This window comes from Sinocyclocheilus grahami, unplaced genomic scaffold (genome assembly GCF_001515645.1).
Source record: "Sinocyclocheilus grahami isolate Dianchi unplaced genomic scaffold, SAMN03320097.WGS_v1.1 scaffold186.1, whole genome shotgun sequence".
Classification (NCBI taxonomy): Eukaryota; Metazoa; Chordata; class Actinopteri; order Cypriniformes; family Cyprinidae; genus Sinocyclocheilus; species Sinocyclocheilus grahami.
The window spans coordinates 1,144,700-1,158,712 of NW_015505365.1; the positions used below are offsets into that span (position 1 = coordinate 1,144,700).

Below are 14,013 nucleotides of genomic sequence, written 5' to 3' on the forward strand. Positions count from 1 at the left end.
TCTATCAGTTTTGGTAATTTAAACGTTTAATTAGTTAGGTGCCAATATTTGAAATTTGTGTTTGTTTTTTTACATTATATTTTTACTTTTTCATTATATGTCAACTTAATTTCAATTAATATTTTTTTAGTTTTAGTTACTAATAACAACATTGTAATGGACAAAAAAATAAAAAAGCTCATGTTTCTATTCACAGCCACAACAAACCACTACCACAGCTGGCCTCATCACTGCCGTCAGCACAGTCTGCGTCTCCATCACAGACAAAGGATTCTGGGATACAACGGTTTTTATCGCAGCGATGACCGCAGCCCTCGTCTGGCTTGAAGCAGTCGACTTCATCGGAGCGATCCTGACACTGAGCCACACCGTCACACACCTGCCGACGCTCGATGCACTTCTTACCATGTGCACACTGAAACTGACCTGAGAATATTAACATGTGAACACCAGAGCAGGAATTGAAAAAGAATTTCTAACCATGTATAAGTGCATGTTGTGAGAGGCTGCCAGTGTGTTGCGATGTGGTTTCCTCACCAGATTCACACTCCACAGAGCACTCGTCTTCATCAGACCCATCATTACAGTCATGCTCGCCATCACACACGTGATTATTGAGTACACAATCTGTCCCATCTCTACATAACTTAGAGCCGATTGAACAGCGTAGAGGACCTTTAGTTACAGGAGCTTTTCCTGAGACTTCATCCTCTGTTGTCTTTTCCTCCTCCGCGACGCTATCATCATCATCATCATCAGGGCTGATATCTGAGAAGACAAGAGGAAACTTTAAGACTAAAGGCATGTTTTTGGAAACTTTTGCTCTGAAGTACAATTACAATTTTTTTTTTTTTTGTAGTAGTAACCAAACAATTTTGGGTCCCATTGACTTCCATAGTATGGAGAAAAAATACAGTGGAAGTCAATGGGACCCGACTACTTGGTTACCAACATTCTTCAAAATATGTTCCACAGATGAAAAATGCATAAAGGCTTGGAATGACATGAGGGCGAGTAAATAACGACACTTTTCATTTTTTGGTTGACTATACCTTTAAGGGTGCTGCATGTAATTTTGTCTGCACTAAAGCCAAAAAATAAAAATAAAAATACATGTTTGCAAATATTTAGGAAATGTGCAAAGTTCACATACTTGTTTCTCTGAAAATCAATGCTACAGCCAGTTATTCATCTTTGAAATGCCTGTTCTGTGTCAGAATGTCTGTTTTTTTGGGGGGGTCCGTGTGATTCAGTCCACTGCCAATTTACCCTGGGTTGCCAGTTGGTGGAAAACACAGCGCATTACAGCCATGGAAGCCAGCAAAGGAATTGGGTCAGAGATCGCAGATTCTACCCGACCTATAAAGCCTTGGCATCCATCTGAAAAAACATCGCTTGGTTGCCTTCCATTGTTAATTGCACTCATTCATGCACGTCTTCAACCTGGCAACCCATGTGAGCGCAGAGTCTGAGGAGGAGGGAACAGGGGCCTGTTTCATAAAACAAGTTTACCAAATAAGCCAGGCTTATTTCAATTCGTCTGACTTATTTTGAACCAAATCAACTGACAATGTCAGACTAACTGAAGTAAGCCTGGCTTATTTGGTAAACTTGTTTTATGAAACAGGCCCCAGGAGAGACAACGCTCTCCAATATTTTGAAATTTGTACTGCAGTACCCATTTCAACCACCAGCTGTCAACATTACATACTGCACCTTTAAGTATGCAATGTAATGAGATCATGTGACAAACGTAACACTCAGAAAGAAAGGTACAAAAACTATCACAGTACCTTCTCAAAAGGTACACCTGTGTACACGGTTTACCTCTAATGGTACATAGTAGTACCTAAATGGTACATATTTGAACCTTTTGAAAGGTCAGCTTTTATACCTTTTTCCCCCCTCTGAGTGTAGGGTTAATTCAGGATAATAAGTTTTGAAAATGTTTATTGTAACCGTTTCACATACCATTATGTGAAAATAGTAGGTAGTATGCACGAATAAGTGTGCATGTTTACATTCTGAACCAGATGCAGCCAGATGATTTTACACTTCGTTTTAGTTACAATCCAGTAATACTACTTAACCTAATTCAAACCCCTACCACAGATTTCCTCATCACTGCCGTCAGCACAGTCTGCGTCTCCATCACAGACAAAGGATTCTGGGATACAACGGTTTTTATCGCAGCGATGACCGCAGCCCTCGTCCAGCTTGAAGCAGTCAACTTCATCGGAGCGATCCTGACACTGAGCCACACCGTCACACACCTGCCGACGCTCGATGCACTTCTTACCATGTGCACACTGAAACTGACCTGAGAACAGATGGAAAAAGGGGGAAGTCATGGCCTAATGGTTAGATTAGGGCTGTCCAAACTTGGTCCTGGAGGGCCGGTGTCCTGCAGAGTTTAGCTCCAACCCTAATTAAACACCTGAAGCAGCTAATCAAGCTCTTACTAGGCATAGAAACGTCCAGTCAGGTGTGTTGAGGCAAGTTGGAGCTAAACTCTGCAGGACACCGGACCTCCAGGACAGAGTTTGGACAGCCTTGGGTTAGAGCGTCGGACTCGTAACCCAAAGGTTGTGAGTTCGAGTCTCAGATCCGGCAGGAATTGTAGGTGGGGGGGGGGGGGGGGAGTGAATGTACAGTGCTTTCTCCCACCTTCAATACCACGACTGAGGTGCCCTTGAGCAAGGCACCGAACCCCCAACTGCTCCCCGAGCGCCGCAGCATAAATGGCTGCCCACTGCTCCGGGTGCGTGTTCACGGTGTGTGTGTTCACTGCTGTGTGTGTGTACTTAGGCTGGGTTAAATGCAGAGCACTAATTCAGAGTATGGGTAACCATACTTGGCCACATGTCACTTCACACTTTACAAAATACAATGCTTTTGAATTTTGCAAACTAAAAAAATAATAAATCAGGCAGCCTACCAATTCATTTTATCTGGGTAATGTGCACATTTGCCTTCCAAATCGAAAAAAATGGTCATCAGAACTTAACCAGTTAATATGAGCATCAATTTATTGTTTTCACAATTAACAGATTTATTGACTCTAAGCCATTTGAATAAATGCATTTAAAAAAAAAAAAAAAGCAAAATAGATGCAAATAGTTAATAAATGATGCCCTTTTTTGAGTGCAGAAATCTTGCATGTTTAATAACTGACAAATATGCATCACATTGTTGATTAGTTTAGGCCCATGTTAAAAGCGTTTAACAGTTTGTGTTAAAAAATGTGCAAATAGATGGAATTTTTAATATAGAATCGAATTCAAATCTTTATTCTAGGCCCCTGGAAATCAGTTTGAGGGCCAAAAATTGTCTTCTAATAAAAATGTATAAAAACATACCTATGCTGCAAACAGCAGCACATTCTTCTTCATCAGAGCCGTCAAGACAGTCATTCTCGCCGTCACACACATGACTGTACAGCACACACTCTGCTCCATCCTTACAGGGTTTGAAGCCCAGTCTGCAGTGCAGGGGAACACGATCAGAAGCCACTGCAGCCTGCACACGTTCAGCTATAGAGCACAAACAAGTCAAAGCAAATGAACCTCAGGCAATCTCAGCACAGAGTCCCATTATACAGTAAAGCAGTCATTTGAAATTCATTTTCTATTTAAATGAACACAAAGACATTACTACAAATACTACCAAGATGTACAAGCACGGTCTACACATAATTGTAGTTTTTGTTGAGGGAGAAACTGTTATTAAAGTAATGCCACAACGCAAAAAAAAAGTTAAATAAGAATAATTGCCTGCATGATCATAATGCAACCTGATTGGTTTTATGAGATTGGCATGCAGGCAGCTTCAAATTTGAGCTAGATTTTGTAGCCTATTTTAATGTATGCAAATAAAGGCAATGCCTCCAAGAATGAAAATTACAAAGATAGCCTACTATATACACTGTACTGCTTAATAAGTAAATAGGAAATAGTCTCGATTGGTATTAGTTTGTCAACTCGCATTCAGTGACTTCACCTATTGCTCAATTTCTAGACAAGAAGGTAAATGTTAGACTGAAGGTTAATGTGAGACTCGCATCTGACCTCTCAGAAGCAGAAAGATCCCTGAAGCGACATTCAGCAGCACAAACAAGCACATGACTGCAGGGAAACCCGGGTCAAGCCGTGTCGGGTCGAGATGTGGCGCTTTAATCGAGCGAACAGCTGAGATCGATGCGGCTTAATTGATCAGATGACAGCAGACCAATGAGTGATGACAGATTTGTAACGACATACTGTGTAATTGAATTCATTTCTATATTTTTATTTTTATTTTTTTATTAATACTAACTTTTAGTTAGGCTAGCCTACTACTAAAAAGTCATAGGCCTAATAAATATTAAGAATTAATTATATAACAACAACAATAATAATAATAATAGCCTAATAATGTTAATTATTATTATTATTATGATTGTTGTAATTATTAAAATAACGTATACACGTAATAACCCATGGTAACTTACGTAATTTTTTTTTATTTATTAATTTAATGTATATTAATACCGTTAGTAGGCTACGTCATTAAAATTAATTAATTATTATACTATCATATCACTCAATTATTTTACTTATTTGTAATTGTATTCTATATATATATATATATATAGTTAGTTGTCCCGTTGTTACGTCTGCAGCGCTTTTGCTCCAGACACTAGAGGGCGATAAAGCGCTGCTCTCTCTTTTAAAACCAGGATCAAAATGTCAACAGAGAGAAGAAACGCGCAACAAAGTAGCATCAAATGACTGTGAACTTTGCCTCATCGATAGCATTTCTGACTTGTTTTTGTAAAGAATGTGAATGATGAACCGGAGTATGGATCATTTTAGCACACTTATCGCCGTGGTGTCAGGTGTAACGGTGTTGTATCTCTTTCACTCAGTCTTTTACGCTTCTCACGTCTCATTTAAAATAACTCACACAGTCTTTGACTCCCAGAAGCATTTGCCAGGTTCAGTTTACCTCATGACCAGATACATTTATCAATGTCTCCGCAAAAAACGAGGAACAATGAGGAAAAACAAAGACACAAACGACGAGCTTGTTTTCACTTTGGTCAACTGCAGGTAAAGTTGTTGACTTCAAGAAACTGTAGTGTACATGCAATATAATATATTTAAACAACTTTATTGTTTATATATTTTATGTTTGATTTTTTTATTTACAAACTAAATGAAAATACAGTGCATGTACCTGTATATTTGAATGGCCACTCATTATATATTGTCATAGAATGTTAAAAATGTTCATGAATTTTAAAGGGGTCATATGATGCTTTTTTTAAAAGATCATTATTTTGTGTATTTGGTGTAACAGAATATGTTGACATGCTTTAATGTTCAAAAAACACATTATTTTTCAAATACTGTACATTATTGTAGGTCCTCTATGCCCCGCCTCTCTCAAATTATAACGTGTTTTCCAGTTGTTAATTGTTGTGGATTTGTCTGTAGGTATGATGCCGTATCTTTGAGGAGGTTCTGCAGTGTTTCAGGTTATGGTTGGGACTATCCTGACAGTGTCTTCAGAGACGTTCCCTTATGCTACCCTGAGTTTCTCTTCACCAGACTTCTCACTATGATTATGTGCTCAGAGAGATTCAAACTAAGCCCTTTGGGTAAGATCTTCTGGCCCTTTTCAGCACATGGGTCAAGCACAACCCCTGTCAACAAATAGAAAGGAATTTTGAACATATTCAGAATCAGTCCTACTGATCTTATCAAATCCTCGAATCAAATAAGAGCCTACTACTGAATTTATTTGTTCAAAAATATATTTTTTCTGGTCAGATTTAATTTAATTCATATATGATTTTTATTTGACCTCAATATGATACAAATTCAATAATAATTCCTTTAGAATTCTGAAATAACATTTCTCAAATCAATCATTGTATAATATTGCAGTGTATAATATACAATCAGTGTATAATAATATAATATCAGCTGGTCATTATCACAAAATAAACAGCAATTTGATGTATGAAAATATTGTACAATAAATATTTGTCACCAGAATGCCTTTACTGACCAATCAAATAGTCCAGAGAGCTGTGGAGAAATATTGTATATATCTGTTAATAAACTTACAGAATCCAGATCAATTACAAAGAAAATATTTTTAATGCTAAAGGCACATAACCCAAGAGATGAGAATAAATATGTGATGATTATGTAATAAAATATGATAATTAAATGTGGTATGCCTAGTGTAGTATGATAGTTTTTATTAATAATTTTGAATTAGTTTTTTTTTTAATATATATTCCATTTTAATTTTTGTTGAACATTTTTGTTAGTTTTTATTTTTTAAAAACATGTTTATATAGTTTTTTTTTAGTTAAACTAATGGAAATGTTGCCTTGGCAGCAAGCTGAATTAAAAACAAATATTTATTATATTTTATAATATATTTAATTTCAGATAATATTTACTTTATTCAAAGTAATGAAAATGTTTTTATTGTTTTTGTTTTAGTTAACTATATAATAACCCTGGTTATGCCCCACTGATGGCCATTAAAAGGAGAATCACTGCTACTTTCTGCAGGTCTGTTGAGTGTCTGTGAGAGTTTGAGTCTGAGCGATGCCTTGGATGAGCTGAAGAGAGAGACGTTCTCCCTGCAGGCTAGAGTGCTGAAGTACAGGACTGTTAGTGCTGGAGTGGAGGTGGATCTCGCTTTAACTGCATCTAGAGATCAGCAGACCGTTTGGAGCAGCACACTGACTCTACTCTCGCCTAACAATACATACAGACCTGATGCTCAGCCTGACTTAGAAATCACCCATGGTAAGGGACCCAGTGGTATTGAAGACTGCAGGCATATCAGTGGCTGTGAGGAGCTGTTTTTACATGTCCTAATGCAGGACACTTTCATCAGACATTTTCATTTACTGTATGAACTGAACCTGTGTCTTTTTTCAGATCCAGTCTCAGAGAGATGCATCAGCCTGGCTGTTCCTTGGTCCACAGGTGTGCGGAGCACCTGGGTGTTTGGTGACCTTTGCCCTCTGCCTGTGTTTGTTTGGCTGGGATTTACCCGTCCCACCACACACCCACTGTGGATGTTCTCCAGGTGCATGGCAGAAATGGAGAAACACAAAGGTAAGTAATGTTTGAAGGCCTATTCACAAGAACAGCAAAATGACAACATGCAAATTGACAAAAAACATATATATATACACACAGTGGATCATCAGTCATTTTATCCTGTTTTTTTTTTTTTTGTAGGAGTTGAAGTGGTGAGAGCTCCTCTGACTGTGTCAGTCTGTTACAAACAGCCTGTGTCTTTACCGAGGAAAGTCAACATCAGAGTCAGTGAAAACACTAGTGTAACCTTAAGCACAGCATCATTTTCGTTGGAGGACCACAGAACCAGGACACTGTACCTCTCAGGACAGATAAAACGACAGACAAGCGAGAAAGCAGAATGATGGTGATGTAATCCTGACAGAAAGGATACTAAGCACTCAACGGCTCGGGTGTCAGACAGGGTTATGGTGGAACTGAGTAACAGAGGCCATCACAAACAGTGATCTCAGCCACAAACCTAAAATACAAGGGCCCTAGGAAGCGACGCTCCTATACGCTCCTAATGATATTTGAAATGTCTACTTTAAAGACGATTAAGGGGACTTATCATAGAGAACAGGAATCCTCTTGCTCTATTGAACTGAAGGAATCAATGTCCTGTGTAGACAGACTCAGTTCACAACACTTACTCCTCAGTCCACTCTTACAGATACTGTATAATAATTCACATATAAATTAATATTCTTTATTCAGGAACTTGACCCACTCTGATGAGCTACAGCAGAGGTTAGTCAATCGTAACATCAGCCATTTACACACAGAAGCCTTAAATATACAGAATCAAAACTGCCTGATTATTCCTAAGGATTGGAGAGAGGTTTGAAAATGGTCATATATGACTAAATAAAAGGTAAACATGAATAAAAAAAATGCTACAAAAATGTTAAATATTTCTAATTTAAATAGGGTTATATTCTATACTTTTGCTTTTAATTCACTATTGTATAATGCATAATGCATTGTACATGTGCAGTCAAATCACTTTTAATCAGTGTCTGTGTCAGTAGGGGAGGAGTTTGAGTGGAGGGCCGTTTCTCATGAATATTTCAGTCTCTCCAGTCTTTCCTTATCCTTTCCCTATGCATGCACACACGTGTGTAAGTGCTCCATGTGTATTATTCATTAGTATGTGTTCAGCGTATGAGGAGGGCTTTCTCATAAAAACTGCTTTCAGAACAACTTAACGTGTGTGTATACACACAGTATATAAAATATACAATATAAATATATTTTCTATATTATGGCAGTAAATTGACCTTGTTCGCACTGAAACATTTACTTAATTATAATGAGGAGTTATCTATGGTCTCTTACTATGGTCAATGTAATATATTTCATTTTGGGAGACGGATAGATGGATAGAGATTTTTAAAATATTAATTTGATTTATTTTTTGCAAGCATCCTAAAAATATATTAATATATAATTAATATGTCTGTCATAGGACAGTTATTTGTAAAATTTGCTTTAATATATATATATATATATATATATAGTCAAGAATTCATTATCCATGTATATAGTAAATTCTTGACTGTATATACAGTAAATAAAACTGTACAAATAGCATGTCTAAAACTGTTGTGTAGTGACTGTACTCATAGCCTGATAGACATCATTAATTTATAAAGGCCTGATTCTGTCGTGTGTAATCAGTGTGTTTGGAGCAGTGAGTGCGAAAGCTGCTGTGATCAAAGAGGAAAATAAAAGCGTAAGTTCAATATTGTCTATTAAGCTTTGGTAAAACTTCACTATTTTATTTTTAAAGAGAATTAGGCTGCTTTCTGTAGTTTGTGCTGAATTGTTTGCATCTAAACGCTTCTTGATATGCAGATGTGTCTTAGTGTTCCTCACGAGTGACAGGCGCTCCAGAAAGAATGTCTTTCTTCTTCTGAAAATGCCTTGAAGTCTCTTGGGAACTTTGAGTTATTTTTGCTGCTTTTAAAGGTTTCGTGTCTTTATTTCATCCTGTTGGAGAGCGCTGGGGAAAAAACTGCCCACCTCCCATTTTCATTCCCTCATCCACTCCTGTTTCTTCATCTTTCTGTTCTCTGCTTCATAAAGCATTTGTGGTTGGACGTTTTGCGTTACTTTTTTTTTTGTATGCAACATCTGGAGCGTTAATGGCGCTGTATCTGTGTATACTAAAAGTAAAAGGATGCTGAGGTATTAGTGTGGTAGACGAAGGGCAAAAGGTTCATTCCTTTGTGGTAATCCTAAATCCATAGAGGATTTAGAGGAGATCTTATTTCTTTTGTTTTCTTGGCGGTACAGATGTGAGTGCCATGGTCACCAAAGACAGCGCTAACTCTGGTGAGTAAAAAATTCTCAACACACTGTAAATTAACAAGAACATGTAATAATGTATCACATTAATAACACTGATAAAAGTAAGAGATGTTTCTTGAGCAGCAAATCAGAATGATTTCTGAAGGATCATGTGACACTGAAGACTGGCGTAATGATCCTGAAAATTCCGCTTTGCATTACAGCAATTAATTCTACATTAAAAATGTCATAGCGGCGTCTTTTGCATGTGCAGTTTTTTAATAAAGTGTATACGCCCTTTTGTTCTAGGCTCTGGCGGAAAGACAACCTGTGTGAAGAAACAAAAGTGTATAATGAACAATTCTCAAAAGGCTGGGGCGCTTTACAGGGACCCACAGAAGACTTTATTTGAACCCGAACTGACCCTTGAGGTCACAGCTGACGAGGTTGGAAGGAAAACCAATCTGGTCGCAGTGAACGGTGTTATAGAAACGACTGCCAATGAACAGACGTGTAACGTATGGAGTGTTTCCAATCTCCAGAATCTGAAAGAGATGCAATATCTGCACCACGAGGCTGAGGACAGTCGAATCGACCCGTCACTGGACATGGACAAGTCATCCCTCATGGGTTTCATCGATTCCAGTAACCTGGAGAGCTCGGGGGATGTTCAGACCGTTCCATGCATCCAGGTGGACGTTAAAACGGATGTGGTGCTGATCGATGAGGATGATGATGATCTGTCTCTAAGGGAGAAGACAGTGACGGACGTGTCCACTGTGGACGGGAACGCGGCCGAGCTTGTGTGCGGGCGGCTCCAGTCAATCTCCTCTGACTCCACCCACTCTTTATGTGATCGGCAAAGTCTAGAGCAAGGCTCGACCATTGAGACGCCTCAAGAGAAACAGGAGCCGCCCAAAAAACACAAACGTGCTTGCTGCCTCTGTGTTATCATTTAATGTTTCTCAGAAAAAGGGCCAAGATTATACACTTTTCAAGCATTTTTTTCTTTAAAATCATTTTATAATGTTAGTCAAAACAAAGTTTTTACATTGTTTTTCATGACCATTTTTATCTCTCTCTCTGTCCCTTAGAATGAAACGTGCTTATACTTGACATGGAAACATTGTCAACTGCCATAATGTGACATATTTCCAAGTGAAAGAATATTTAATATAAACATTTTATAAAGTTAGTAAGAGTTTCTTAAAGCAAAAAACATTTACTTAATTAGTCATAATTAAGTTTGTTATGACCATTTATAACTCTTTCTGACCCTTTCATGTTTATTTTGCTACTGTCCTTTTTATGGAATTGTTTTCACCACAGAATAAAAAAAAATTAAAATGGTAATTTGCAAGTTTTTATCTCAAACTTCTTTCTCACAATTCTGAGTTTATATCGTAGTTGTGAAAAAAAGTCAGAATTGTTGTTTTTTTAATCCGTGGTGGAAAATTCATTTTAAAGTAAAAAAAACACTTTCCGTAATGTGACATTTCCAAGTGAAAGAGTCTTTAATGAGAAAAAAGGCAGGGAAGAACTTGACTGTACCCTATTCATCATTCAACTCTTATTTCAAAAGAGAAAACAACTAAGAAAAACAAAACCTGTTTTCCATTTGTCTTCTGTCGGAGTAAAAACCCGTTCACACCAAGGACGAGAACTATAAAAGATAACTATAAAGTTTTAATAATTGTTCTAGTTCAATGAAAATATTCAACTATAACGATAACGACAAAAAGGAACGATATCATTGGACTCACTTGCAGAACGATTTTTTCCAGCTGATGAATGGTAAAAACATTGACAGCCAATCAGAGTTCATCTTGCTTTAAAAAGCTTGCACATTTAAAGTCACAGACAAAATTGCAGTGCACTTAGATAAACAGAATGTTATTGTGCATTGGTATGGATGCTATAATATAGTTATCATTACAGTTGTCTGTATATTTATCCTTCTTGGTGTGAACAGGCCTTAAATTCTTTTCTGCTTAAAGGGTTAGTTCCCCCAAAAATAAAAATCAAGTCATCCTAGGTGTATATGACTTAATTCTTTCAGACGAATCCAGTCGGAGTTATGTTAAAAATTGTCTTTGATCTTTCAAGCTGTTTAATGCTACTCAGTGGGTGTTGCATGCATCAGTCCAAAAGAAGTTAAATAAAAAGCACCCCTCCATTAAATAAAAGTGTCTCACACGGATCTGGGGGGTGAACAACGCCTCCTGTAGCGAATCGATGCAGTTTTGTAAGAAAAATATCCATATTCAAAATGTAATAATCACTTTAATGTAGCTTGCGCCAACAGTTGTACACAGAAGCAGTTCCGGGAGCATGACGTATGAGGTCAGCGTTGCGCATGCGCCGGTGAGTCTCGTGAAAACCAACAGGAGCAAAGGAAGCAACGTTTCCTTACTTTAGTCTTCTCTTGGCTTATATCGAAATCCTCGGTTTGTACTTCTAATTAGTGACCGTTGTTTTGTTTTGATCTCAAAAGTGTCTCACACGGATCTGGGGGGTGAACAACGCCTCCTGTAGCGAATCGATGCGTTTTTGTGAGAAAAATATCCATATTCAAAATGTAATAATCACTTTAATGTAGCTTGCGCCAACAGTTGTACACAGAAGCAGTTCCGGGAGCATGACGTATGAGGTCAGCGTTGCGCATGCGCCGGTGAGTCTCGTGAAAACCAACAGGAGCAAAGGAAGCAACGTTTCCTTACTTTAGTCTTCTCTTGGCTTATATCGAAATCCTCGGTTTGTACTTCTAATTAGTGACCGTTGTTTTGTTTTGATCTCTCCGCTGCGCTTCCTCGTACGTCACTTCTGAGCGGCACATGCACAACGCCAAACTTATACATTATCCGCCCAGAACTGCTTCCGTTTACAACAGTGAGCGCAAGCTAGATTAAATTGATTATTACGTTTTAAATATGGTTATTTTTCTTACAAAAATGCATCAATTCGCTACAGAAGGCCTTTGTTCACCCTGTGTGAGCTGTGTGAGACATTTTTTTTAATAGAGGGGCACTTTTTATTTAACTTCTTTTGGACTGATGCATGCAACACCGCTGAGTGCCATTAAACATTTAATGTAACTCCGACTGGGTTCGTCTGAAAGAAGAAAGTCATATACACCTAGGATGCCTTGAGGGTGAGTAATTTATGGCCTAATTAAAATTTTTTGGGTGAACTAACACTTTAAGCACAATTGCTGTGGGTTTTAAGGTTTTAAAAGCGGAAGCTGCCAAATAGAGCAAATGTATAGGCCATTTAGGCTAATTTTGATGTTTAGGCTGGTGTTTTTCCCATGCGTCTGGCACAATAGTGTTTTTGTGAATTATACATTTTGAATGTGTTTGTCTTTTATCGCAGTTACGGTGTAACCGTGGACTTGTGAAATATTCAGTGCAGAGCTGAGCTTTTAAGAGGTCGGAGAGCACCGCTGGAAATGTGCAGGTACTATCAACTGCACAAAACCAGAGAAAAAATTTAAACGCGGATTCTTCTAGCTATGCAAACACGATTTCGGTCAGTGGTTGCCCGAAATGTGTCAGATTTGCATTATTATAATAAGCACACTCTGCCTTTAGAAGCACTATAGTTGCCAGTAACATAGGTTAGGTTTATTGCTAGATACAGTATCATTAAAAAGTTTGGGATTGCAAGATTTTTGAATGAAGTCTCTTCTGCTCACCAAGGCTGTATTTACAGTATTTAATAAAAAATACAGAAACGGTAATATTCTGAAATATTACTGTATTTTAAAATAACCGTTTTCTGTTTGAATATATAAAAAAAATGTTTATTCCTGTGATACAAAGCTGAATTTTCAGCATCATTAGTCTTAAGTGTCACATGATCCTTCAGAAATCATTCTAATATGCTGATTTGCTGCTTAAGAAACATTTATTTTCATTATTATCAATGTTGAAAACATTGTGCTGCTGCTTCACCTTTTTGTGGAAACCGTGATTTAGTAATATTGTACTTGGTAATGAACAATAATATTAATCAGAATATTTAAGTAATATAAAATTGCATTATTTAGTTATTAAATATTACATTTCTTGTTGTTATCAGTATTGAAAACAGTTGTGGTGATTAATATATGTATGGAAACCACGATACTTTGATGAATAGAAAGGTCAAAAGAACAGCATTTGTATGAAATAGAACTCTTCTGAAACATTATAAATGTCTTTACTGTCACTTTTAATCAATTGAATGTGTTCTTGCTGAATAAAAGCGTTTATTCTTTAAAAGAAGCGTGCTTTAAGAGAAAAATATCTTACTGACACAGATCATTTTGTTACCAGTATATTACAAAGCATAGTACTGCATATTAAATATTGTGTCTCACAGTGCAGTGCACCCAATTTGACCTTCCTTTGCCAGTGTGACAAATGAGCCCAAAGTAATATTTTTACAATTTTTTGACTGATTTTTTTATCGGACTGCCAAAGCTTTTTACACTACATTTTAATGCATAATTAGTTTAAAATGATAAACTAACCGTTTCTAATGCGTTCATTTATCTTGCATGTAATTACGTTGCAATATTACATACTACTTTTTGAAACCTCTAGCATATACAGTGGGGAAAAAAAGTATTTAGTCAGCCACCAATTGT

At 37.2% G+C, this 14,013-nt stretch overlaps 3 protein-coding genes across 3 annotated transcripts in view; 2 read left to right on the plus strand and 1 right to left on the minus strand.

Moving 5' to 3' along the window:
* lrp13 (low-density lipoprotein receptor related-protein 13) overlaps positions 1-4,160 on the minus strand; it is a 15,979-nt gene extending 11,819 nt beyond the window's left edge. Inside the window, exons 1-5 of the mRNA XM_016284674.1 lie at positions 4,068-4,160; positions 3,360-3,533; positions 2,108-2,320; positions 538-768; positions 214-426 (exon numbers count right to left, since the gene is read on the minus strand). Coding sequence (XP_016140160.1) covers positions 214-426; positions 538-768; positions 2,108-2,320; positions 3,360-3,533; positions 4,068-4,122 — 886 coding nt within the window. The 5' untranslated portion in view covers positions 4,123-4,160. The remainder of the gene's footprint in view (positions 1-213; positions 427-537; positions 769-2,107; positions 2,321-3,359; positions 3,534-4,067) is intronic.
* A 546-nt stretch (positions 4,161-4,706) lies between these two features.
* LOC107594596 (uncharacterized) lies at positions 4,707-8,387 on the plus strand. Its single transcript, XM_016284687.1, has 5 exons — positions 4,707-5,090; positions 5,478-5,641; positions 6,573-6,812; positions 6,948-7,127; positions 7,254-8,387. Exons 1-5 carry the CDS (start codon positions 4,825-4,827, stop codon positions 7,454-7,456), a joined length of 1,053 nt encoding a protein of 350 aa, XP_016140173.1. The 5' UTR covers positions 4,707-4,824; the 3' UTR covers positions 7,457-8,387.
* Positions 8,388-8,910: 523 nt separating this feature from the next.
* On the plus strand, positions 8,911-10,383 carry LOC107594598 (paralemmin-2-like). Its single transcript, XM_016284688.1, has 2 exons — positions 8,911-9,428; positions 9,693-10,383. The coding sequence occupies exons 1-2, from the start codon at positions 9,401-9,403 to the stop codon at positions 10,340-10,342; spliced, it is 678 nt and encodes a 225-aa protein (XP_016140174.1). The 5' UTR covers positions 8,911-9,400; the 3' UTR covers positions 10,343-10,383.
* The last annotated feature ends 3,630 nt before the right edge of the window (positions 10,384-14,013 follow it).